Genomic DNA, 12,574 nt, shown 5'->3' on the forward strand with positions numbered 1-12,574 from the left:
CCCCTGACAGCCCCTGTGGTAGCCACCAGCAGCAAGAGATGGGTCTAAAGGAGCTGGCACACCTGAGGGGCTGTGGTGGAAGCAGGAGATGCTGAAGGATGGGGAGCAGCCCTGGGAGGACACAGGGACAGCCTGGTCACAGCCCTGCCTGCAGCTGTGCAGTCTCACCTGGTCCAGGAGCATCACGGAGGATTTGATGATCTCGCGCCATTTCTGCAGCTCTGAGTCGTGGTACTTCTGCTGGGACTCCAGCAGCTGGGCCCACTCTGTCTGAGACTGGGGTAACCTGCCACAAAAACACGGGCAAGGCTCAAAATCACACTTTGTACAGAGATTTCTCTTTCACAGAATCACCAGGTTGGAAGAGACCTTCAAGATCATCGAGTCCAGCCCAGCCCCAACCCCTCAACTGAACCCTGGCACCCAGTGCCACATCCAGGCTTGTTTTAAACTTTTGATTTTATCTTTCTCTGGTGCTCTCGGTGATTTTTAGACTACTACAATAGTATGTGAGTACAGAACTTACATCCAGGGATGGTGACTCCACCACCTCCCTGGGCAGAACATTCCAGAACTTGTGACATCCTTTGTGACCCTAACTCTGCTTTTCAGCTGCGGGGGAAATGCACACCAGGGAAATGCACACAAAGGAATAGCACACACAAGGGAAATGCACACACAAGGGAAATGCACACACAAGGGAAATGCACACACAAGGGGAAATGCACACACAAGGGGAAATGCACACACAAGGGGAAATGCACACACAAGGGGAAATGCACACACAAGGGGAAATGCACACACAAGGGGAAATGCACACACAAGGGGAAATGCACACACAAGGGGAAATGCACACACAAGGGAAATGCACACACAAGGGAAATGCACACACAAGGGAAATGCACACACAAGGGAAATGCACACTTCAGCTTCACCTGTTTTGCACAAAAGTGACAGCCCAGAGCTCTGGTGTGACAGGGAAGCCTCTGGCACCCAGAAAACCCAAGGGGAGCCCCAGCAGGGGTGGCTGTACCTCTCCTGCAGCCTCAGGCCCTGCCACGCCGTCAGCGTCTGCGTGGTGTACTCCAACATCCAGAGCTTGTAGAACAGCATCATGTTGAGAATGACCAGCAGCACCAGACTGCAAAAAAAGCAAGAAAAAAGCCACTTCAGGAGCATCTCACAGCCCACTGCCTGCCAGGAGCAGCTGGGACAACACCCAGCCCTGCAGGAAGGTGTCTGAGCTCAGTCCATGCTGTGAGTGGGGATTTAATCTGAGTGAGCAGCCCAAACTTCACCTCGTGGAAGAAATGTGTGAGCCAGGAGGACAGACAAACAGAACAGGCTGGGTGAGTGGATGTGCTGAATGCAGAGAAAGGGAGGGAAATGGGAGAGTAAAGAGGTAAAAAAAAGAGAGAGACAGTACCTGAAACAGATCCTAATGGGAGCAGGGAAGAGAAAAGACGGAGCAGCTGCAGGTTAGAAACAGAGTGACACAAACTGGGCTGGGAGGGGGAGGCTCAGACAGTGCAGGGGGAAAGGAGCAGAGGGGAGAGAGGCAGGAAGGACAGACAGGGATCCGTGAGCCTGCACTGCTGGTGAAGTTCCCTCAGCACAGCTGAGCTCCTGGGGACAGCAGGTGGCTGTGCAGGCACTGACACTCACACAGTGCTCAAATCCAGCCCTCCCAGTGAGGCACTGACACACACACACACACACACACAGTGCTCAAATCCAGCCCTCCCAGTGAGGCACTGACACACACACACACACACACACAGTGCTCACATCCAGCCCTCCCAGTGAGGCACTGACACACACACACACACACACACACAGTGCTCACATCCAGCCCTCCCAGTGAGGCACTGACACACACACACACAGTGCTCACATCCAGCCTTCCCCCTTCCCAGAGCAGGCACTGACACACACACACAGGGCTCACATCCAGCCTTCCCAGAGCAGGCACTGACACACACACACACAGTGCTCACATTCTCCCTTCCCCATCCCCAGAGCAGGCACTGACACACACACACTTCTGCCAGGATTTTTCTCCTGAGAAGCTGAGAAGCCTTAGAGGAAAAGGAAAACAATGATTATCTGCTGCTGCTGCAGGTGCATCTTTGATTGGCCCATGTTGGTTGTTTCTAATTAATGGCCAATCACAGTCCGGCTGTCTCAGACTCTCTGAGAGTCACGAGCTTTTCTTATCATTCTTTTTCCTTTCTATTCCTTTCAAGCCTTCTGATGAAATCCTTTCTTCTATTCTTTTAGTATAGTTTTAATATATCATTTTCTTTTAATATCATATATATCATAAAATAATCAATCAGCCTTCTGAAACATGGAGTCAAGATTCTCATCTCTTCCCTCGTCCTGGGACCCCAGCAAACACGACCACAACACACAGTGCTCACATCCAACCTTCCCCATTGCCAGTGAGGCACTGACACGCACACACTGCTCACATCCTCCCTTCCCCATTGCCAGTGAGGCACTGACACACACACACTGTTCACATCCTCCCTTCCCCATTGCCACTGAGGCACTGACACACACACACTGCTCACATCCTCCCTTCCCCATTGCCACTGAGGCACTGACACACACACACTGTTCACATCCTCCCTTCCCCACTCCCACCCCAGCACTGGAACACTCCCCAGCCAGCCCTGCCCAGCTCCTCTCTCCCCCACCACTCAGGGGGGGCATTCCTGCTCCTGCCCAGGAAGAGATTCCCAAATGCCAGCCCAGTGCCTGGCTCTGAATAGTGCAGTTATTTTGCTGGAAGAATGGCCCACTATGACCAGTCCAGTCAGGAGGATGGCAACTGGCCAGAGGAATATTCTGGAAACACCACAGAGGGCTCTGTGAGCCAAGTGAAGCTGTCAGGAGCTTGGCACAAAGCTTGGGCACCTCTGTGCTATGTTCTCATCGTGGCAGCACCTTACACCACCTCATTTATCACTGCCTGGGTGCTGCTGCAATCCTCTGCTGTCTGTGCCCCCTCTGGGACCAGGGAACACAGAAAGGAGCTCAGCTTGAGCTGCAATTTCAGCCCTGAAATCCCAGCTTCTCCCCACCTCTCTGACAGCCAGGTGGAGCTTAAGGAAAAGCTGAGCCCAAGTCAGAAAAGCCTGGGTCACTGCTTTAGGCTGCTCTGCTCCACAGCAGCTGCCCAGTGAGCACTGCAGCACTAAATGAAGCCTGCTGTCAGTCCAAGGGCAGAGGAACAATAAAAACTGAGTTTAGGAATTAAACTGAGCCACAGGGACGTGAGGGGCCCATTCCCAGCTCACTTGGAGAGCACATCCCAGTCCAAGACCATCAATCCTGAAAGATGAGGTAGGAAAGACCCAAACCAAACAGATCCTGCTGCTGAGCTGATGAAATCACTCCAGCCCCTTGTGCTTCAGCTCTTTCTTTACTTATTGTGCAGAAATCATCTCTCAAGGGTCCAGCTGCTTTCTGGCTGAGCCTCTCATCAAAATCACTGCCCAGCACCAGACATGAAAATGTTTTGCCTGACCAGATGTGACAGAATCCTCACAGACACTGAGCCCTGCTGGGGTAGCCCAGTGAGTCCCAGAGAGCTCTGCACAGTCATTGTCCCTCACAGCAGCTGGTGTGTCAGCAATTAAATCACTTGTTTTAAATTACCCACAGACACAGAGGTTTTTATGTGACATTAAAGTCATCCTTGATGTAAAAATAAATTTAAAAAAAGTAAAAATAAATAAAATGTAAAAGATGTGGCAGTAAATAAGATGTAAAAATAAATAAATAATAAGATATAAAATAAGATGTAAAAATAATAATAATAAGATGCAAAAATAAATAAATAAAATGCTTATACTTGTTGGATTTCTTCTCTTGTAGGTATTGACTTCTCTCCTTGCACAGCTGCCTCTGTCCCAGACAGGTCCCAGACCTGCCTTCAGGACTCTCAGATCAGAGTTTGGCTAAAACAAGGGCAAATCCCAGGGGAAAGGAGAGAAGGGAGCACAGAACTCCAGGAGCACAGATAAACCAAAGGTGTTTAATGCTGGCTGGGAAGGAGAGCAGAAAAAAATCATCACTTACACAAAGCTGATGACAAGGAGCAGCTTGGAGACACTCTGCAGGTGGAAGCCACTGGGGCTCTCCTCAGGGATGTGCCGTGTTTGAGTGGAACCTGAGGAGATGGGGATGCATTTGGGATGGGAAACAGGGGAAGGAGCCCCCAATCCTCTACCCACCCACACAATCTCAATGGGGAAAGGAGCCCCCAGTCCTCTACCCACCCACAACCCCAACAGGGAAAGGAGCCCCCAATCCTCTACCCACCCACACAACCCCAACAGGGAAAGGAGCCCCCAATCCTCTACCCACCCACACAACCCCAACAGGGGAAAGGAGCCCCCAGTCCTCTACCCACCCACACAAGCCCAATGGGGAAAGGAGCCCCCAATCCTCTACCCACTCACAACCCCACCAGGGAAAGGAGCCCCCAATCCTCTACCCACCCACACAACCCCAACACTCCCCTCTGTGACCAAACCCCTGCCTGTCCCCATCCCCGCGGGCTGTGCAGCTGCTCACCTGCCACGTGCTTGATTCGATGGGCAACCTCCTCATCCGTGGGGGTGGTCACGGGGCTGAGCACCTCCTCCAGGTGGGGCACCCTCAGGTGGGCGTGGGCGCGTTTCCGCCGCCGCACCGTGGATTGCTTGCTCACCTTCTCTTTGGGGGATTGTCTGTGCACCTCAGCCAGGTACGTGCTCTCTGTTTTGGTCAGCTCGCTCTCTGCAGCACCAAGGGGAGCATTTGGGAGAGAGAGAAAGGTTTAACCCCTCTGCTGTGATGCTTTAGGATTTTAGATTTCTATTTTTCACATATTTGTAACCTTGCAGTTCTTTAGTGTGTCACTCCACACACAGTGGGAGCTGCTGCTTCCCCATTTGGGGCAGACACAACAATTCCTCTGCAGGCCTGGCAATCAAGGATACTTGATCTGTTTTGGTCAGCTCGCTCTCTGCAGCACCAAGGGGGAGCATTTGATAGAGAGAGAAAGGTTTAACCTCTCTGCTGTGATGCCTTACAATTTGAGCATTTATATTTTCCATCTATTGTAGCCCTGCAGTTCTTTAGTGTAGAACTCTGAACTCCACACACAGTGGGAGCTGCTGCTTCCCCATTTGGGGCAGACACAACAATTCCTCTCCAGGCCTGGCAATCAAGGACACCTCACTGCCTCAGGGCCCAGAGATGGGAACAAAAGGGAGTTGGGGGCAGCAAACTTGGGGTCAATGACTTCATCAGCTGCAGCTGGAATTGGCAGATTCACCCCCAAAATGCAAATGGACCAAACTTATCAAAGTGTGAAACCCATGACCCATTGTCCATTTTTGGGTGTAGCTCCTGGGGGTCTTTGTCTGCCCTAAATGTATCTGAAGGCCCTTCAATAAATAGATCTGCTTTTTATTTTCTTTTGCCTGGCCTCTGTTTTTAAGTAGGCATCAGCTGGCCCAAAGAAGCTGGCAGGGCCTAAGAGATTTGTGCTCCACATTCCTCTCACCTTTTACCAAAATTTGACCCCAAACTGCCTGACAGGGAGCAGGACTTGCTGCCCTGATTAATTGCAGCAGTTAATTTATTCCAGCTGTGGTAGCCCCTTTTGTAAACCACCCCAAGGCTGCCCACTCCCAGGGAAACACGAGTGTCCCTGTCAGTGCCACACTCACCCAAGTGACGGAAATAATCCTCCAGGCCGCTCCAGAAATTCTTCTCAATGAAGGATTTCACCAGCCCCCAAGGCTGCTTCCTGTAGCGTAATTCTGTGGAAACCCTGTGAGGAGGAACAGGTCACTCATTCCCCTGGTGCTGCTGCCTGGGGGTGATGCCAATTCACAATCTTTGCCAGTGTAAATAATAAATAATCATGTACTCTGTTATTTCTGGAATGCTCTCAGCCCTTCACGTTTCCAGAGGAGAAGCACTGCTGGAAAAATCCTTCCAAAGGCAGGAAGAGCCTCCCTGAAGAGCACTCCAGGGCCATTTGACAGACATTTGGATTATCATTACTGAAGTCACAGGAATAGAGCTTTGCCCAGCACCCAGTTCCTCTGTTTAGCCCCAGGAAGTTCATCCTGTGCTTATCACAGATCCTGTGCTTATCACAGATCCTGTGCTATCACAGTCTGCAGTGCTCTGCAAACCTCTGCATCCAAGAGAGAGGCAAGAAAAATCTGTAAATCCCCTCCCTTATGCAGCTGTGACTGCTCTGCATTGATGTCAACCCAGCAGGTGAAAATCCTGCCCCTGCTCTTGGTGACAGCCATGTCCCAGCAACAGGACAAGGAAGAGGTGACAGAATCCTCACAGGCTCTGAGCCCAGTGACTCCCAGAGAGCTCTGCACATTGTCCCACACAGCAGCTGCTGTGTCAGCAATTAAATCACTTGCTTTGAATTACCCACACACACAGTTTCTGTGTGTCATTAAAAATCTGTAAACTGCATTTTCCCTGATGTAAAAAATAAATAAATAAAACGCTTGTTGGGTTTCTTCTCTTGTAGGTATTGACTCCTCTCTTCTTGCACAGCTGCCTCTGTCCTGATTGTCACTGTCCCAGACAGGGCCCAGACCTGCCTTTAGGACTTCCAGGACTCCAAAGCCCATGTTTGGCTAAAACAAGGGTAAAACACAGGGGAAAGCAGAGAACTCCAGGGGCACAGATAAACCACAGGTGTTTAATGCTGACTGGGAAGGACAGCACTAAAAAATAATCATAAAAAAAAGAAATAAACAAAGAAATTACCCCCTCAACCCCTCCTAACACCCAAAACTCCCTCCCCAAGGGTGCTTTTTGCTCATCATTCACTCCCAGGGGAGGTACCTGAGTCGGCTCTTGTTTCTGGCAACACGAGTCAAGGTGTAGCGGTTGATGGTGTAGAAATAATCGTGGTAGGGGACATCGTGGGTGAGCACCTCTGCATCGATGACATAGCACTCACTCTCCTGGCTGGCCTTGTACATTGTCTGCAGGAAAAACAGCAGGGAATTTGCTGGGTCCCAGGACGAAGGAGGAACTGAGAACCTGACTCCGTGTTCTCAGAAGGCTAATTTATTATTTTATGATACTATATTATATTAGAGAATTATTTTAAGATACCATAATATATTAAAGATGGTTAATTTATTATTTTAAGATACTATATTATATTAAAGAAGGATAATTTATTATTTAAGATACTATATTATATCAAAGAATTATTTTAAGATACTATATTATATTAAAGAAGGCTAATTTGTTATTTCAAGATACTATATTAAAGAATTACTATATTATATTAAAGAAGGCTACTTTATTATTTTAAGATACTATATTATATTAGACAATTATTTTAAGATACCATAATATATTAAAGATGGCTAATTTATTATTTTAAGATACTATACTATATTAAAGAAGGCTAATTTGTTATTTCAAGATACTATATTAAAGAATTCCTATATTATATTAAAGAAGGCTAATTTATTATTTTAAGATACTGTATTATATTAAGATACTATATTATGTTAAAGCATTAAATATACTAAAACTATACCAAAGAATAGAGAAAGGATACATCAGAAGCTTAACAAAAACTCCTGACTGCTGCCAGAGTCCTGACACAGCTGGATTGTGATAGGCCATTAAGTGAAAATAATTCACATGAAACCAATCAAACAATGACCAGCTGGTAAACAATCTTCAGACCACATTCCAAAGCAGCAAAACACAGGAGAAGCAATCAGATAATTATTGTTTTCATTCATTGTTGGTTTTGATCATTGTTTTCATTCATTATTGTTTCTCTCTGAGGCCTCTCAGCTTCCCAGGAGAAGCAGTCCTGGGCAAGGGGATTTCTCCAGAAAATGTGACAGTGCCATGCAAGGTAACTCTGCCCCAGTGTCACTCACCTGAGTCTCGGTGACTGTGGCAGTTTTGGGGGCCAGAGGGTTGGTGAGGGTGATGGTGTACAGGATCACTCTGGTCTGATTGCCATTTTCCTCCTTCTTCCAGGGGTGAAAGATAATATCTGAGAGGACAAAACAACATTCCAGCCAAGTGATTGGGGAGGGATCTCAGGCCAGTCCCCTGGGGAAAGGCACAGCCATATAACCCAGCTGGGGATGGGATTTCCTTCCCCTTGGGGAGCCTGGCTGCTCTAGAGCTCAGCTGAGTGTGAAACCAAGGACTTCTGTGCTAAATGTGAGTGTTTTCCCCTCTTTCAAGTACAGGGAAAGGGAGAGAAGCTGGGGATTTATCTCCTTTAGCAAACCTACAGTTACAGGGAAAGGACTATGACATGCCAAGGGATTCTCCCTGCAGCTCTGTCCATGTCAGGTGTGGAGCTTCTCCCTCACACTGTTAAGCCTTGAACAGAAAATCAGGCCTTAGGTGATGATAAAAAATAAGAAAATCAGGTTTTTTTCCATAAAAAAAGCTGTTCCAGCTGTTAGAAAATGAAACCAGATGGGCACTCAGCTCCTGCCTGCTCTTGGTTACCACCAGCACGGGACAGCGTGGCCAATTGGACAAAATGTGCTCAGAATTTCACCTCAGCACACAAAATTGCAGCTCCAAGGCAGAGGTGATGATAAAAAATAAAAAAAGCTGTTTTTTCCATAAAAAAAGCTGTTCCAGCTGTTAGAAAATATAACCAGATAGGCACTCAGGTCCTGCCTGCTCTTGGTTACCACCAGCATGGGACAGCATGGCCAATTGGACAAAATCTGCTCAGAATGTCACTCCAAGCAGACAAAATTGTAATTCCAAAGCAGAGCCCTTCCCCTGCAGCCCCTTGGCAGGTCCAGCAGCAGCAGCAGCAGCAGCAGCTCACCAGTGTTTTGTGGAAGCAAACTCCAGAACTTGGTGAAAGTTGTAAAGCATTGGACACATGTGGAGATTCCTCTCCTTAAAAGACACGTGTGCCTCTGAGAACTCCAGATCCTTTGTTATCCCCCTCTCAAATACCAGGCATACAATTTCACAACAGGTTCATACATATTCATTTTACAAATTTCCCGTGACATTTGCCACAAATTCCTTTTTATCAGAAAGAATTCCTAGGTCAGGTTGACCCGCTCTCCTGGCAGTTTCTCTGTCTCTCTGTCTCCCCTCCCTTATCCCTGTCCTTTGGCTGAAGCAGTTTCTCTGAGCAAAGGCTTTTTTTTTGCAAGAACAGGCAGACTAAACAGCTGTGTTTTCATATGTAGACTTAACTCAAAGATATACATTTCACCTAAATCAAAATGAAATCAAAATGGATTTCTACTGGGGAAGATTTCCCCTCTGCCTCACCAGAGAAGCGGCGCTGCTCCATGAAGTCCCTCTGGAACTGGGAGTCAGTGAAGAGCAGGTCATAGAGCTTGTCCACGCTGAAGTTGAACACCTCATTCACGTACTGGCGGCCGTTCAGGTCCTCATAAAAGGCTTGGACCTCCCCTGTGGGCAAAGAGAGCCTCAAGGTGCAGCCATGACCCTCCAGGGTGATGGAAATTGTGCTGCCCCAGCGCCAGGAGCTCAATATTGCAGAAGGAACCTAAAGGAGGGACCTCAACTGCTGCCTCAGGTTTTGGATTTTCTGTTTTTCACATTCTGTGCTGCTTTAGTGTGTGGGTCTGGGTTCACATCAGGGGATGCTGAGCTCTGGGCACAGAGCAGGGACACAAAACAATTCCTGCTCCAGCTGGGCACCAAGGACAAATGATCCAAATCTCAGCCCAAGAGCACAAACACCGTGGGCTGGAGAGAGAAAAACAAGGATGGGACTGCAGGGGCTAAAGCTGGAATGGGACAATGAACTGCAAGATGCAAATGGAGCAGAACTGATCCAAGGGAGAGACCTCGGGAGCGCTCGGGCATTTTGGGACCATTTGGGTTCATCTTGGGTTCATTTTGGGACCATTTTGGTTCATCTTGGGTTCATTTTGGGACCATTTTGGGTTCATCTTGGGTTCATTTTGGGACCATTTTGGGTTTGTTTTGGGACCATTTTGGTTCATCTTGGGTTCATTTTGTGACCATTTTGGTTCATCTTGGGTGCAGCCCTGGTTGGGCTCTTGTGCTGCCCAAGGGGCATCCATGGAGGCCTTTTAATAAATCCCTGCTTTATTCTTTAGCTCTGTCCAGCCTCTGCTCTAGGCCAACCTGCACAAGGCAACACAACCCTTTTCCTGCACTGATCCCAGGGCAAGCAGTTTGGACATCAGAAGGGATAATTAATTACACAGCTTATTTTTGGGACATCCTAAAATTGTTTTGGCTCATCCTGACATTTTTAGGCACATCCTACAATGTAAACACATTCACTTTCTGCAGCCCACAATGGGAATTCTTTGCATCTTCAGGGTCCAGGAAAGGATTTCAGTAGCAGTCACCACTGCATTCCCTCACAGGAGGGATGGGATAAGGCTGGAAGGAGCCCTGGTGGAGTGGCCTTTCCCCTTTACCTTCATCGTGGGTGTCTGAGGAGTCACTGAGCTCTGTGGGAATGTCCTCGTTGTCATTGAAGTCCAGGGAGGGGGAGTTCACAGGGCCAATGATGTCAATCTTCTCTCCCATGATGTTGGCAATGCCAAGGTCCTTCTCCACAGGACTCTCTGCCACTGCCTCCTCCTCTTCTGGGAGCACTCCATCAAACTGCAGCAAGGACAGGGCACAACAAGGGCAAGATCAGCGCCTAGAAATGGGCTTTAGTTCAAAAAACCTCACATCTGTGAGCCAATATCTGGATATTTGGCCTTGACGTATCTGGAAATTAAATAGACAGGAGGACAATTGCTATACAGTGTTTGTAAAACCTCCTCTCAAAAAGTCAGTGTTCAAGCTTTGAACACCACCAGGATTTTTGTTCAGACAAGAACAATATTGTCCAACACTGGTTTTGCTCCTGAACAATCTAAAAGAACCTAAAAGAGGTAATATCTAAACAAGGTCTGCTCTGCCATAATTCCAACACTGTTTGCCAGGGAATAACGGAAGGCAGGGAAGAAATTACAATCCTTTTATGTCCAAAACTTTTCATCCAGAAGTATAGAAAGGAAAATGCTCTTGCTGCTGAGATTCCCAGTGCCAAAATCACCGACCAAGGACTGAACTCAGCAGCAGTGGAAGAAGAGCTGGAGGATGAACAAACCTCATATGACCCACAGGGTGCTGAATTTCAGGGAAAACAAATTCCTGCTGCCAGGGGAAGGGGAAAACTCACTGAGGCTGGGGCTTCACTGCTGCCTGTGGAGGTCAGGGTGCTGGCAGTGACAGATTTCTTTGGCAGCTGAGGGCTGGCTTCTGGCTTGGCCTCCATGCTGCTCTTGGAGGAGCTGTCGTTGACTTCATTCTCCTCCACGGGGATTTCTTCGCAGTAGCTGGGACGCCACAGAGAACACAGGTTTTTATGGTTACCCCTCTCACAACAGCTACAGCTGCACACACAGAGCAAGTGAGAATGTTTCTATGAAGTCTCCAGGCTGTCCAGGAGCAGGAATGGCTCAGTGCAGGGGAGAGCAAGCCCCAGTTTTTTCAGGTGTTTATACAGGGATTGACAAGCATCAGCATTTTCTGGCCATGCAACACTGCCTGGCCTCGTGACCAGGGTGCTTTGGCATTTCTAGAATTGCTCAGCTGGCTCAGCAGGCATTGAGCTCCCTCCCAGTGGTGCCCTAAGTTTTAGCTTTTCTGTTTTTCAGATTCTGTGCTGCTTTAGTGGGTGGGTCTGAGTTGATATTAGGGGATGGTGAGCTCTGTGCACAGAGCAGGGAGACAAAACAATTACAATTCCTTCTCTAGGAATTGAGAAGGAATTGTTGACAATTGACCAATTGTCCTTGGGGAGTCAAGGACCAAGAACCATCAATAGAAGTTACAGGCCCAAGAACATAAACAACATGGACTGAAGAGAGAAAAACAGAAGGAGGGGACTTGACAACCTAAAGCTGGAATTGGACAATTAACTCCAAAATGCAAATGAAGCAGAACTTATAAAAGTGAGTGACCCTGTGAGTGGTCATGCATTTTGGGACCATTTTGGTTCATCTTGGGTTCATTTTGGGACCATTTTGGGTCCATCTTGGGTTCATTTTGAGACCATTTTGGGTTCATCTTGGGTTCATTTTGGGACCATTTTGGTTCATCTTGGGTTCATTTTGGGACCATTTTGGGTCCGTCATGGGTTCATTTTGAGACCATTTTGGTTCATCTTGGGTGCATTTTGGGACCATTTTGGGTCCATCATGGGTTCATTTTGAGACCATTTTGGTTCATCTTGGGTGCATTTTGGGACCATTTTGGTTCATCTTGGGTTCATTTTGGGACCATTTTGGGTTCATTTTGGGACCATTTTGGTTCATCTTGGGTTCATTTTGTGACCATTTTGGTTCATCTTGGGTTCATTTTGAGACCATTTTGGGTTCATCTTGTGACCATTTTGGTTCATCTTGGGTTCATTTTGGGACCATTTTGGTTCATGTTGGTGCAGCCCTGGCTGGGCCCTTGTGCTGCCCAAGGTGCATCCATTGAGGAGATCCTTTTAAGAAATCCCTGC

At 47.8% G+C, this 12,574-nt stretch overlaps 1 protein-coding gene across 8 annotated transcripts in view; it reads right to left on the reverse strand.

Moving 5' to 3' along the window:
• GRAMD1B (GRAM domain containing 1B) overlaps positions 1–12,574 on the reverse strand; it is a 170,485-nt gene that overhangs the window by 7,713 nt on the left and 150,198 nt on the right. For 6 of the 8 annotated variants that reach the window (XM_071449480.1, XM_071449484.1, XM_071449489.1 and 3 more), the window contains 11 exons: positions 11,243–11,399; positions 10,485–10,674; positions 9,334–9,477; positions 7,950–8,068; positions 6,883–7,025; positions 5,730–5,833; positions 4,588–4,791; positions 4,090–4,180; positions 1,427–1,438; positions 1,034–1,141; positions 169–286 (listed from right to left, as the gene is read on the reverse strand). In XM_071449480.1, coding sequence (XP_071305581.1) covers positions 169–286; positions 1,034–1,141; positions 1,427–1,438; positions 4,090–4,180; positions 4,588–4,791; positions 5,730–5,833; positions 6,883–7,025; positions 7,950–8,068; positions 9,334–9,477; positions 10,485–10,674; positions 11,243–11,399 — 1,390 coding nt within the window. The remainder of the gene's footprint in view (positions 1–168; positions 287–1,033; positions 1,142–1,426; positions 1,439–4,089; positions 4,181–4,587; positions 4,792–5,729; positions 5,834–6,882; positions 7,026–7,949; positions 8,069–9,333; positions 9,478–10,484; positions 10,675–11,242; positions 11,400–12,574) is intronic. The other 2 variants (XM_071449481.1, XM_071449485.1) reach the window with 1 other exon arrangement.

Source organism: Agelaius tricolor, unplaced genomic scaffold (assembly GCF_023055355.1).
Source record: "Agelaius tricolor isolate 1412-34295 unplaced genomic scaffold, bAgeTri1.0.p SCAF_29, whole genome shotgun sequence".
NCBI lineage: Eukaryota > Metazoa > Chordata > Aves > Passeriformes > Icteridae > Agelaius > Agelaius tricolor.